The sequence below is a fragment of the Pongo abelii genome, chromosome 9 (genome assembly GCF_028885655.2).
Source record: "Pongo abelii isolate AG06213 chromosome 9, NHGRI_mPonAbe1-v2.0_pri, whole genome shotgun sequence".
NCBI lineage: Eukaryota > Metazoa > Chordata > Mammalia > Primates > Hominidae > Pongo > Pongo abelii.
Window position 1 is genome coordinate 121,230,478 of NC_071994.2, and position 14,063 is coordinate 121,244,540.

The 14,063-nt window shown below is 42.9% G+C and overlaps 1 protein-coding gene across 1 annotated transcript in view; it reads right to left on the reverse strand.

Annotated features, from left to right (window-relative positions):
* Positions 1-1,379: 1,379 nt before the first annotated feature.
* The window catches only part of SMIM35 (small integral membrane protein 35), an 88,820-nt gene continuing 76,136 nt past the window's right edge, over positions 1,380-14,063 (reverse strand). Inside the window, exons 7-9 of the mRNA XM_054525171.1 lie at positions 3,347-3,463; positions 2,359-2,392; positions 1,380-1,551 (exon numbers count right to left, since the gene is read on the reverse strand). Of these exons, the coding sequence (XP_054381146.1) occupies positions 1,464-1,551; positions 2,359-2,392; positions 3,347-3,463 (239 nt within the window). The 3' untranslated portion in view covers positions 1,380-1,463. The remainder of the gene's footprint in view (positions 1,552-2,358; positions 2,393-3,346; positions 3,464-14,063) is intronic.

Genomic DNA, 14,063 nt, shown 5'->3' on the forward strand with positions numbered 1-14,063 from the left:
CAGTCCAGCAGGGCACAGACCGGAGAAAGGAGTGATGACTCACAAGGGGAACTGCCCTGCTGTCCACCAAACTACGGTGGATTCCTGGTTTCCCTGGTGCATTATCTGGTTTGTTCAGCCTCGCCTGGGTTCCTCTTCACACTCCCACCATTTCTGGCCCACTTTTGCCACAGGACAGGCTTTGCACAAGAAATGCAGAACACTGTAAGGTAGCACTCACCCACTCCCCCGTGCCCATCCCATCACAGGAGCCTAGGCGACAAGAACATGTTTCTAGACTGTTCTCAGCACTGCACATCAAAATTGGGAGTTGGCCATGTTTGGGAGGCACTGAGCCTTGAGCAGTAAGAGAACAGGCCCAGATTGGGGATGGGGCAGGGGGAGGGTTGAAAGTGCTGGAACCAAGTACAGAGCGGGGCAGGGCAGAGTCGAGGCCCAGCTCAGGCTTCAGGGAAGTTGGCCTCAGGTGGGAATGTTAAAACCATGTCTGGAATCATCTCTATATAACTTTGCCTGTTCAAGCCGTTACTGGCTTTCCGGCACCTGGTCAACACTACAAGGGGAGGTAACTGGAGATACCACATAAAGAAGCTCCCCACTGGTGTCTGGAGGCCTCGCCCACACTGGACTGCACTGGGCAGGGCTCGTTCTCCAGGACATCTGTGACTCCTCCTACAGGCTCAGGGGCTTCCCGGGATCCAGCTTCCTCCTGAGGAATGGTGGCCTCTTTTAGTTCTGAGAGAAAGCCACTGCTGCCCAGCCAGACTCCATCCCCAGAGGCCTGACTCCCCAGGACTCCCATACCATAGGCTGGTGGCGCATCCAGAGGAGACCCCCTCATTCTTCACAATGAGGGGCCAGGCCAGGCCTTGAAGATCCAAGGGGATGAGGGCAGTCCAGGGGAGCCTGGGAGGGGTAAGAACTGCCCGAGGGAGAAATGGTTTGGATGGGAAAAAGCAACTGAGATGTGGGGAAGGGATGGGCTTGAAGACAGGCAAGGGAAGGTGTGGCCAAAGGGTTGGCGGGCCATGAAGCAGGGGAGGCTCCTGGGCTCAGAAAGCTCAGAACTGAAGTGCTAGAGTGATGCTTCTTGGAGATACTGGCCATCTGGAAATTTCATCTTAGAGCAAGAGCTGAGATAAAAAGCTGTGCTCTAGAAGCTTCCACCTTGAATAGAAACAGAACCTTCCCAGGAATGAAAGGCTGGGCATGGATTGGGTGGACAGGAGGAAACAGGGCAGGCCCAGTGTCAGAAGTGGGTGGGTGAAAACGTGACCCAAGCCTGAGATCGGCACCAGAAGACAGGGTATGAACCAGATAATCTCTTTGGGTTCCAAGTGGTCCTTGGTGCGAAGCTTGGGTGACTGGACCCTCTTAGGACCTTACTTGGACATCAGGCTCACTCAGCAGCTCTCCCAACTCCAATTCACCTCCCCAGGGCTTCACAAGTTGCTGTCTCTGCGTCAGACTAGCCCGTTGGAGCCACCATCTGTGCTGCTGATGTGACCACTGATGGTGAAGGGTGGACCCATCTCCAGATCCTTCAGGTTCCTGAAAAAGATGATCCAATCAGGCTACTGGAACTGATAACCTAGCCTCTCCCTGCGTCCGCATCTCCCTTGACTCCAGGGCACCAACTCACTGACTTGTCTTCTAGAAAAGGAAGTGGGCCACTTACCATAATCATCTCTCAGGGCCAAAGGAGGTACAGCTCTGCCTGTGGCAAGTAGATGAGATGACCAACGCCAAGAGGACTTCTGGCTCGCACTCCCTGAATCCCTGATTTTCTGATATGCTCTTCTTTTTGATACCATCTTGTGCATGAGATTACATTATTTGTAATCAGACCTGTCTCCAGCAGAGACATGAAATGCTTGAAGACAGAGACTATGCCCAGTCATCTTTGTACTCTTTGAAACTAATACCGCAGTAGTGGTGGTTATGATAGCATCTTTCTGAATAAATGATAATGAAGGAAAGAAGGAAGGAAGGGAGGAAGGAAGGAAGGAAGGAAAGGAAAGGAAAGGAAGGAAGAAAGGAAGGCAAGCTCTGCCTGCTTGGCGGAGAGATGGATGGATGGATGGATGGATGGATGGATAGATGGATAGATGTTCCCTGCCTAAGGGTGAGTGTTAAGGAGATCATTGTCATCAGGGTTTCACATAGTCCTGTCTGTGTTCAAGTTTTAATTCATGGGACTTTTCTAAATGGATTCTCTTGCCCTTCTTTTATTTTCTTAGGGGCATGAACAGAAGACAGGAAAGGGAACCAGTCAGTTCTTACTCTATCTTTGATTCTTTTTCCATTATATCTACCCCCAGCCCCCACCTCACCCAGCTATTCCCTGAATTTACTCACCGAATTTGATACAAGTTGAAGACAAAATTAGGCCCTAGGAAGACAATCCAAAAAGAGAGGGTTTAGCACCTCCAGGGGAAGCAGTCCATCACCCTTCTAAGAACGTCTGGTGCTCCCTTACCCCTGTCTGAAGGAGGAGGGTGGCTGCGCTGGACCTCAGGATGGTGTGGGAGCATCCCAGCCTCCTTCAGGGCCCCCCATTAAGGGTCCTGATTATCCTGGGATGAAGGCAGTCCTAGTCTGGACCCCAAAAGAACCAGACCTGGGCTTGAATTCAGACTCCACCTCATTCTAACTCCACGACTTTAGCCTCATGTCCCCATCTATTAAAATGAAGGCTATAATAATGTCTTCCTCATGTGGAATTTTAAAGAAAATCATATTAGACAAAAGTGCATTGGCACATAGTAGGTGCTCAACAAATATCCATGGACTCTGTTAAAGTTAACTGCAGATCTAAGAAATAGTTTCTACCCCTTGGCATTCCAGCACACCCTTCCAGTTTTCCCAGAGTCCAGTGAAAAGTGCAGCTATGTCTCAGAGTTGAGAACACCACAGTGAATTCCGGGAGACTCCCAGTGAAGCTGATACCTCCACAAGCTTAGGAGGGGGCCCCAAGACCCACAGGCAGGGGCAGAGACACACAAGGAGCCTGTTGGAGCTTGGCCTGTCTAGCCCATTGATCTTGGTCTTGGGGGCCCACACAGACCCCCTGGCATGGACTCCTATGGGCTCTGAGGGAGGAGGAAGCTGGCTGCTTGCTGGGGTGGGAGGAGCCCCCATTCCCTCGATAAAAGTACCATTGCCCCACCTCACCACCTCAACTGCTCAGCCACCCACTCAAGTCTTCAACCACTGCAACCACCACAGGAAATATTTTTGCATCCCACGATGCTGAAGAGTTTGCAGCCCTGCCAGGCATTGCCAACTGCTATGGGAGAGGAGGAGCTGGGCAGAACTGGGGCGACAGGGCCCAGTGCACACTCACCCTCCCAGCAGTACCCGCGCTGGTACCACTTGGCCAGGCTGTAGCCGAGGATGGACACGAGCAGCAGCAACAGCCCCACACCAAGGATCAGGCCCAAGGTGCTGATGGAGTCCTCACCTGCAGAGACATGCAGCTGTGCACCCTCCCACAGCCCCCTGCACCGACCCACCTGCACCATGTTCCAAAGTTCTCCTCCCTTCCCACTGCCTACCAACATAACTGTCCCCTGGGAGCCTTGCTCTGAGCCCAGTGATTCAGCCCAGCTATACTAAGATGAAAATGTCTAACACCTGAATTTTTAGAGTGAGCCTATCTGGTATTTGGAGCTTGTTCATCCAAAGGAATAGTCCTCTGATAGTAGAGATTGTTTGAGGTCTTTTTGAAGCCACAGGCATATTCTACCTGGAAAAAGCTCTGCCTGTGTTGGGGAGAGCCTGGGAGGTCCAGCCTCAGCATGAGCCAGGTGGTCAGGGGCCACCTGGAGGGTCCAAGAACACAGACCGGGGAGCCTCAGTCCCCCCACCCCTTTGCAAAGCCCATGCACCCAGTGGCAGCAGGGTGTTAACCCTTGGGCTCTGTTTGCTGCCTGTACTTACCACTTCTTCCCTTTTTGTGGTATGAGCTCTTAGCTAAATTTATATTTTATTTGTAAAGCCAAACCAAGAAAGAGAGAGAGAGAGGTTGGAAACCTGCAGGGCGATGAGATAGGCCACGGTAGAAGCAGAAAGGACAACCAGGTTCTGAGGAAGAGGCTGACGGGGGGCCACCCTAGGGACAACCTACCTCTGCTGGGGCAGGGAATCAGGAAGACTGGCCCCACTCCTGCCCGATAAGGTGCCAGGAGTGTGGAAGAATGGAATGATTCCCCATTTGGCGTCCTGAGGCTCCAGGGATATTGCCAAGAGGCCAGGAGGTGCAGTGGTTGAGCTCAGACTTTAGATGCAGGCTAGCATCTGAAGCCTAGATCCACTATTTGCAGACTGTGAGACCCTGACACACACAAGTCCCTTTACCTTGCTGAACTTCAACTGCTCTGATGGAAAATAAGACTAATATTAAATACACATAGATTTGTTGTGACAACTAAAAGAGATACCATATGTAGAGAGCACTTAGGAGAGGATCTGACATATACTAAATGCTCAATAGATGTAAATTATATCATTATTGTTGTTGTTGTCATTAGTATTATTGAATGGTGCAACTGTATTTTTTAAGTATTTAACAATTCTCCCATTAAAAATGGTATGCCCATGCTACGCCCCTTGGTCCTTCCTCTCACTAGCAGCCAGGTTATTCTCTACTCAGTGAAGAGAATGTGACAGCCAAATGCAGAGGGAAGGGGTCGCTCCTTTCAGTTTTAAGTTACAAAAACCCAGGCCCTTAGAGAAAGGGAAAGAATTCACAGCATAGACAAGAAGTGAGCCAGAACAAGAATTACCCTCCTCATCATACTAGGAAAAAATCTCCAGCCCAGAGAGATGAAAGGAATAAAGAAAAAGGCCAGGTTACAAAGATGCCGATGGGTCCCAGAGAGAGCAACCTTGTTCCCTGCTCCAAAGTCGAGCCCCGGGAAGGCAATAGAATTCCCAGATGGACTTGTGGGATCCAAGAGTTGGGCTGAGCTCCAAGACAGCAAGAGCCCAGATAAGAATAGTTGCATATGGGTGCCTTGCCAAATGGAGCCTCACACAACCTTGAAGAGTTGCTGTCATGGCATGAGAGTAACCAAATGATTCCTGTATCCACAAGAGAGGCAGGGAAGTCATAGAGAGCCCCTCCAGTGAAGGGAGACAGGCAATAAACAAAATAAAGAAATTAATTATATAGCATATTACAGGGTGGTAAATGCTAGAGAAAAAAATTAAGCAGAAAGAAAGCATTGTGAAGGGAGAGAGCAGTTTTAAATAAAGTGGTCAAGGAAGGTCTTATGACAAATGTGACAATTGAAGAGGAAAGACCTAAAAGAGGTGTATTAGTTTATTCTCACACTACTAATAAAAACGTACCTGAGACTGGGTAATTTATAAAGGAAAGAGGTTTAATTGACTCACAGTTCAGCATGGCTGGGGAGGCCTCAGGAAACTTACAGTCAGGGTGGAAGGGGAAGCAAACATGTCCTTCTTCACATGACGGCAGGAAGGAGAAGAGTGCCAAGCAAAAGCAGGGAAAGTCCCTTATTAAACCACCAAATCTCATGAGAACTCACTCACTATCAGGAGAACAGCATGAGGGTACCCACCCCCACGATTAAATTACCTCCCACAAGGTCCCTCCCACAACACATGGGGATTATAGGAACTACAATTCAAGATGAGATCTGGGTGAAGACACAGCCAAACCATATCAGGAGGTGAGAGAAGAAACAAGCCTTAGAGGTATCCAGAGTGAAAATGTCTAGGCAGAGGGAGCAGTAGGCACAAATGAGGCAGGAGCATGCCTAGCAGGTTCCAGAAGCATCCAGGAGCCCAGGGTCATGAGCAGGAAGGCAGCAGGAGAGGAGGTACCAGGAGCCAAATAATGTAGTGCTCTGAAGACAATGAGGGGAGCTTAGCTTTTCCTCTGAGTGAGATGGGGAGTCACTTGAGGACTTGGAGAAGAGAAAGGACATGACCCAATGTTTTAAAAGGATGTCTCTGGCTGGCTACTGTGTTAAGAATTGACGAAGCAGGGAATGATGCTAGAGAAGGGGGACCAGTCAGGAGGCTACTGCAATATCCAAGCAAGAGGCAGTAATTGGAGGAAAGGATTGCAAGGAACTAAGAAGCCAAGGTCAAAGAAGATCATCTCTGTGGATGACAGAGAGAGGGACAGTGACCCAGGGGCTCAAATCTTCAAGAACTAAGGGTTAGTGACTCACAGGTGGACGGACAGATGACAACACAGCGTCATAGTGATACTGGTGGTGTTTGTGGAAGCTGGGGTTTGAAGGGTTTCACCAAAGAAAAGTCTGTCCAAAAGTAGGAAATACCAGTAGGAAAGCACCAGCAGGGAAATCACAGGCCTTCCAGAGACCCCAAGGTGAGGGAAGGAGATGCTATGTCTCCGTTGTTACTTTTTTGTCTCCTCTACACAGTGCCTTCTGACTTAGGCAGCTTGCAGAAACAATTACTCTATTTTACCTCTTGATCTTTCTGGGATGCTCCTTTACCTAATATTCTTTAGTCTTCTTTTTAATACTTTTAAATTTTTATTATAAAATATTTCATGCATACAAGAAGTACATAAAATAGCATGAAGAACAGCCATGTGCCTACTAGTAATTTTTCAAAGAATTCTAAAATGCTGCCATTCTTACTTATAAAGTAGCTCAATTTCAGAGTAGTCCTCTCCTATCTCTCCCTCCAGGTAAATACCCTCCCAAATTTGGTGTTTATCTCTCCTATACACCTTTTTTATACCATTGCTTCATATTTTTAACAAATTCTATATATCTATGTAGATATAGAGATATATAGCATCGTTTTACATGCTTTCAAACTTTATGAAAATTATATTAGGACCACTTCCACTTCTGGCCATGGTGGAATAATAGGGACCAGGTTTACTCTCCTACTTTAATAACTAGAAAACCAACAAACCATCAAAAACAATGGGCAAAGGTAGTACAGAATAGTGATCCCTGAAGGAAGGAAGTAAAATGAAGAGCTCTCTAGGATTGCCTGGTTTATTGCCTGGGTGAGTTCCCCGAGTTCCAGCACAGGAGGAAAAACCCAGAAAGAGCCCAGCAGTCAAATTGAGGAGTCAGAATTTAAGTTCAGGGAAGCCCAGGAAGCTAGAATTTACGGACAAAATACCAGAGAGAAGGGAGCTGGACAGAGACAAGGACTCTCAGAGATCTGCAAAGGGGTCCCCCAAAGTCTTTGGCTGTGGCTTGCCTCTTAAGTTTGCTTATAGTGTCTTTTTTGAGCAGAATTTTAACTAATATTTTAATCAAATTTATCTATTTGTGCTTTTTAAAAATCTTATTTAAGACATCCATCTCTACTCCAAGACATACTCCTTAATTCTTTTCTAAAAGTTTTAGTGTTTTGTTTTTTACAGTTTAGGACTTTAATCAACCTGGAATTCATTTTTGTATACATTATCTCCATAATTTTTATATGGAAATAATTTTCCATCCTTTTCCCCTTCATTGCTGCTGCTTTCATATATCAAGTTATACAGATGTGCCTGCTTCTTTTTCTGGGCTTTCAACTGTCTTCTATTGGTCTACGTGTCTGTCACTGGACATTAGACATGTAATGACAAACCCTGCTACATTATCTTAATTATTATGGCCTCATAATAAATCTTGGCTGGGCATGGTGTCTCACGCCTGTAATCCCAGCACTTTGGGAGGCCAAGGTTGTCAGATCAGCTGAGGTCAGGAATTCAAGACGACCAGCCTGGTCAACATGGCGAAACCCTGTCTCTACTAAAAATACAAAAATTAGCCAGATGTGGTAATGGGCAAATGTAATCCCAGTTACTTGGGAGGCTAAGGCAGGAGAATCACTTGAACTCAGGCAGCAGAGGTTGCAGTGAGCCAAGATCGCACTAGTGCACTCCAGCCTGGGCGAGAAAGCAAGACTCCATCATAAATAACTAACTAAATAAATACATAAATAAATCTTGATAGCTGGTAAAATAAACGTTCCACTCTATCCTCCCTCATAAGCATGTTAGTTATTCTGAGTACTTTGCTCTTTCTTGTGAATTTGGGAATTCGTTTTTCAAGGTCAGTGAAAATCTCTATTAGAATTTGATTGAGGTAACAGTAAATGTATAGGTTTATTTGGATAAAACTTACATATTTGAGATACTGAACCTTCAAACTTACAAGTATGGCAAATGTTTTCATTTATTTTGGGTCATTTTTATAGACTATCATATGTTTTATAATTTGTCCCTTAAAAGTTTGGTACTCTTCTTGCTAGATTTATTCCTCAGTACTTTATAATGTTGTTGTAAGTGTGAACGGGAGCTTGTTTTGTGTACATTGGTTTTCCATGTAATAGTGTTGCTGAATTCTCTTATTCTAATCATTTTCTTCTGGTTTCCCTTGGATATGTAGACTATTATATTGTCCACAAATAAAGGCCGTTTGCTTTCTTACTTTCTGTTCTTATATGTCTCAATTTATTTTTCTTGTCTAATTGTATTGGTTAGAACTTCCAGTACAATGTACCTTGATATATGTATTTGATGCTCTAAATTTACCCCTAAACCTCACTTTAGCTTCATTTTATGAGACTTGATATGTAATATTTTTACCTTTGTCTGATCTAAATGTCTTGTAATTTCCACTGGGATATCTTCTTTAACCCTTGAGGTATTTGGCAGTGCCTTTTTAGTTTCCAAATTCACAGGGTAAGTTTTGTTTTTTTTTTTTACTATTTATTAAGATGGCCATGAGTTATAGAATTATGGCTGGTATAAGAAAAGAGTAACAGTTAATTTAATTTTAATACTAGCTCAATGTTTTCATCTAACTCATGAAGTCAAAGTAAAGCTTTTAGAAGCTTACTCTGTAGGAGGTAAAACATCGGAAATTATTGTGAATGTTACTGAAAATTCAGTTTAAAAGTTTGACATTAACAATAAAATTGTTTTTTCTTTTTACTTACTTTTGTCACCCTAAACTTCAGTCTTAGATATTTTTTTCTGGACCTGTCTTCTAGCTGACTAATTCTTTCTTCAACTGTGTCTAATTGGCTATTAATCATCCTTAGTGTTTTAATTTGTCACGGTGTTTTTCATTTCCATAATTTTAACTTAATTCTTTTTATAATTTCCAATTATTTATTAAATTTTTCCATTATATCTAATTTTATATCATCTGCTATACATCTTTCCTATAGTTTTTATTCATTATTCTAGGGTTTATAAAATGTACCTTTAACTTATCACAGTCACATATAAAAGGGAAAATAAAGATATACCATATAAAAACTAATCAAAGGAAAGCTGAAGTGGCTCTATTGATATCAGACAAAAACGATTTTAAAACAAGAAATATTACCAAGGATAAAGAAGGACATTTCATAATGATAAGAAGGACAATTCATCAAGAGGACATTTCATTATATAGCTTTAAAATATAAAAAGAAAAAATGAATAGAACTGAAAGACAAACTTTAAAAATTCATAATTATTATTAGAGAATTCAACTCTTCTCTCTCAGCAATTGATAGAACAGGAAATCAGGTAAGGATAAAGAGGACACAAACAACACTGCCAGCTAACTTGACCTTCTAGACATTTACAGAACACTACATCCAACATCTGTGGAATACACATTGTTCTCAAGTATATATGGAGCATTCATCAAGACAGATCATATGCTAAACCATAAAACAATAAGTTTTTTTTTTTTTTTTGGAGATGGAGATGGAGTCTTACTCTGTCGCCAGGCTGGAGTGCAGTGGCACAATCTTGGCTCACGACAACCTCCACCTCCCTGGTTCAAGTGAGGTTCAAGTGATTCTCCTGCCTCAGCCTCCCAAGTAGCTGGGACTACAGGTGCCTGCCACCATGCCCAGATAATTTTTGTAATTTTAGTAGAGACGGGGTTTCACCATGTTGGCCAGGATGGTCTTGATCTCTTGACCTCATGATCCACCTGCCTTGGCCTCCCAAAGTGCTGGGATTACAGGCGTGAGCCACTGTGCCTGGCTCAACAATAAGTCTTAGTAAGTAAATCTCAATAAATTTTTAAAAGTTAAAATAGTATACAATATGTTCCCTGACCACAGAATTATATTGGAAAATAAAAACAAAAAGATATCTGGAAAACATCCCAATATTTGGAAATTAAACAACACACTTCTAAAAACATCCTGGGTAAAAGAGATATCACAAGGGAAATTAGAAAATACTTAGATCTGAATGATATTGAAAACACAACATATCAAAAATGTAAGTTGAGGAGACAGTCCAAGGCAGCTAAAGTTCACAAGACAGAGGAAAGAGCTGCATTGGGTAAAGAATCCAGCGATGTGCAGAGGGACCCCCTCAAGTATTCAATAAGTAATGAGTGCCTGTGTGTAAAGGAGCTACCAGAGGCCAGAGAATCATCCGAAAGCATTGGTGGGAAACAGTGTCTAGCATTCAAATAGGGCTAGAAGCAGTGCCTATTCCCATAAACCAGACTAGAAAAACTCGTAATTCACAAGGTATTGGATAGGGAACTCAGGAAGTTCTTGCCTTAGTGGTGAAGATGATTAGCCTTAGACTGTTCAGCCTAAGGCTAATTATTTCCACCACTCTGGGTCTTGGTTTTATGATTTGTCTACTGCTCTGAACCCATCTAACAAATCATAAAACCAAGACCCAAAAAGGTCAAACTGCTTCCAACTAACTTTACTGCTTTCCAGTATATTTATAGGCAAACAAAAATATCTAGGACTCAGCAAAGTAAAATTCACAATATCCTCATTCAGTCAAATATTACCAGGAACTCAGAGAGGCAGAGCAAAATGACCCATAATGAACAGAACAATCAACAGAGCACAGGCCTTGGAATCCTGCAGCCTGAGTCTGAATCCTATTCACTCATCAGTCTGAGGCCTTCAGCAAGTTATTTAACCACCAACAGCCTCAATTTCATGTGTGTGTGAAAAAGAGGGAGAGGGAGAAAGAGAGATTCAATAAGTCTCAAAGTATAAAAGACCCCAATTTTTTAAGACCCAAATTATTTCCAGGGATGAAAACTACAACATCTGAGATGAAAATTACATTGAAGGGAATTAACAGCAGACTAGGCATTACAGAAGAAAAAAGTAGTGCACTTGAAGGCATAGCAATAGGAACTATCCAAGATGAGACATAGAGGGGAAAAAAAAGTAATAAAACAAATGAAAAAGCTGGGCATGGTGGCTCACGCCTGTAATCCCAGCACTTTGGGAGGCCAAGGTGGATGGATCACTTGAGGTCAGGAGTTCCAGACCAGCCTGGCCAAAATGGTGAAACACCATCTCTACCAAAAATATAAAAAAATTAGCCAGGTGTGCTGGCGTGTGCCTGTAATAAGCAACTGGGGAGGCTGAGGAAGGAGAATGCTTGAACCTGGGTGGTGCAGGTTGCACTGCACTTCAGCCTGGGTGATAGAATGAGATGCTGTCTCCAAAAAAAAAAAAAAAAAAAAAAAAAAAAGATAAAGAAAAAATATTAGTGAGGTGCAGGACAACTTCACACCACATAATACATGTGTAATTAGATTCCCTGAAGGAGAAAACGAGGGAAAACAGAAAAAAAAAATTTGATGAGATATGGCCAACAATTTTCCAATTTTGAAAAACCTGTCAAGTTATTTGTTCAAACAAGACATTTCTTTTCCTATGAGGAATTCTGGTGCCCATGGTTGATATTGTAACTCTTTTCTTATTACATCAAGGAAGGCCTAAACTATCCTTAGGAAGAAATAGACTACATTTCCTTTCAACCGACCCTCCATAAGAATCATTCTTTTTAACTAAACCGTATGTATATGTTGGAAAATATACAGGTCAAGGGTACAGTGTCTGGTAAGGTCCTGAGCTACATGTTCACTGTATTGCTTATAACGGGTGAGGCCAGTTTCGTTTTGTTTTGTTTTGTTTTGTTTTTGGCAGAGTCTCGCTCTGTTATCCAGGCTGGAGTGCAGTGGTGTGATCTCGGCTCACTGCAACCTCAACCTCCCAGGTTTAAGCAATTCTCCTGTGTCAGCCTCCCAAGTAGCTGGGATTACAGGTGCCTGCCACCATGCCTGGCTAATTTTTGTATTTTTGGTAGAGGTGGGGTTTCACCATGTTGACCAGGCTGGTGTCGAACTCCTGACCTCAGGTGATCTGCCCACCTCGGCCTCTCAAAGTGCTGGGATTACAGGCATGAGCCACCGCGCCCAGCCTCAACTTTTATTTTAGATTCAGGGAGTAGATGTACAGGTTTGTTAAATGAGTATATTGAATGATGCTGAGGTTTGGGATACAAATGATCCCACTACCCAGGTAGTGAGCATTACTATTACCAATAGTTCTTCAACTCTTGCTCCTCTCCCTCTCTCCCCCATCTAGTGGTCCCCAGTGTCTATTTTTCCCTGTCCATATGTACCCAGTGTTAGGCTTTCACTTGTAAGGGAAAACATGGTAGTTGGTTTTCTGTTCTGGTGTTAATCTGCGTAGGATATTTTCCAATGATTAGTGATGTTGAGCATTTTTTCGTGTTTGTTGGCCACTTGTATGTCTTCTTTCGAGAAGTGTCTGTTCGTGTCCTTTGCCCACTTTTTAATGACCTCTAGCTTCATCAATCTTGCCGCAAAGGAGAAGATTTTGTTCTTTCTTATGGCTGTGTAGTATCTCATGGTGTATATGTACCACATTTTCTCCATCCACTCCACTGTTGATGGGCACCTAGGTTGATTCTAAGTCTTTGCTGTTGTGAATAGTGCTGCAATGAACATATGAGTGCATGTGACTTTTTGGTAGAACTGCTTATTTTCTTTTGGGTATATACCCGGTAATAAGATTGTGGAATCAAATTGTAGTTCTGTTTTGAGTTCCTTGAAAAATCTCCAAACTGCTTTCCACAGTGACTGAACTTTACATTTCACACTTACATTTTAATTTACATTTCGACCAACAGTGTATAAACATTCCCTTTCCTCTGCAGCCTTGCCAACATCTGTTATTTTTTGACTTCTTAATAGTAGCTTTTCTTGCTGGCATGAGATGGTATCTCATTGTGGTTTTGATTTGCATTTTTCCAATGATTAGTGATGTTGAGCATTTTTTCATGTTTGTTGGCCACTTGCATGTCTTCTTTCGAGAAGTGTCTGTTCGTGTCCTTTGCCCACTTTTTAATGGGGTTATTTGGTCTTTGCTTGTCAAATTGCCCAAGTTCCTTATAGATTCTAGATATTAGACCCTTGTTGGATGCATAGTTTGTGAATATTTTCTCCCATTCTATAGGCTGTCTGTTTGTTCTGTTGATAGTTTCTTTCGATGTGCAGAAGCCCTTTAGTTTAATTAGGTCTCATTTGTCAGTTTTTTATTTTTGTCATAACTGCTTTTGGGAACTTACTCATAAATTCTTTACCAAGGCCAATGTCCAGAATGGTATTTTCTAGCTTTTCTTCTAGGATTTTTACAGTTTTAGGTCTTACATTTAAGTCTTTAATTCATCTTGAGTTAACTTTTTTATATGGTGAAAGTTAGGGGTCCAGTTTCAATCTTCTACATAGGGTTAGCCAGCTATCCCAGCACCATTTTTTGAATAGACTCCTTTCCCCATTCTTATTATTGTAGCCTTTGTCAAAGATCCAGTGGTTGTAGGTGTGCAGTTTTATATCTGGGTTCTCTATTCTGTTCCATTGGTCTGATGTGTCTCGTTGTATCAGTACCATGCTGTTTTGGTTACTGTAGCCTTGTAGTATAGTTCGAAGTTGGGTAATGTGATGCCTGTGGTAAAGCCAAATATTTTAGAACTAAACATAGAAAATGAATAAGTTGGGGATGAGGGAGTATTTCCTCAATAGAAATGGAGAAGCCTGAACCTTTTTCTCTCCTGGGCAATGCCTATACTGAGGTGGGCCAATCTTCAGGCACAGCCAGAGTTTTTCTCAGAAATAGGTCTAGGATATCTCTACTATATGAATAATTAAAGATGATTTCTTTGTGATTAATATATTCCAAACAGATGTGTTATCTTGGGGTTCCCACTAGAACATCTGGCTTTAGAAAAATCACTCTTGGTGATC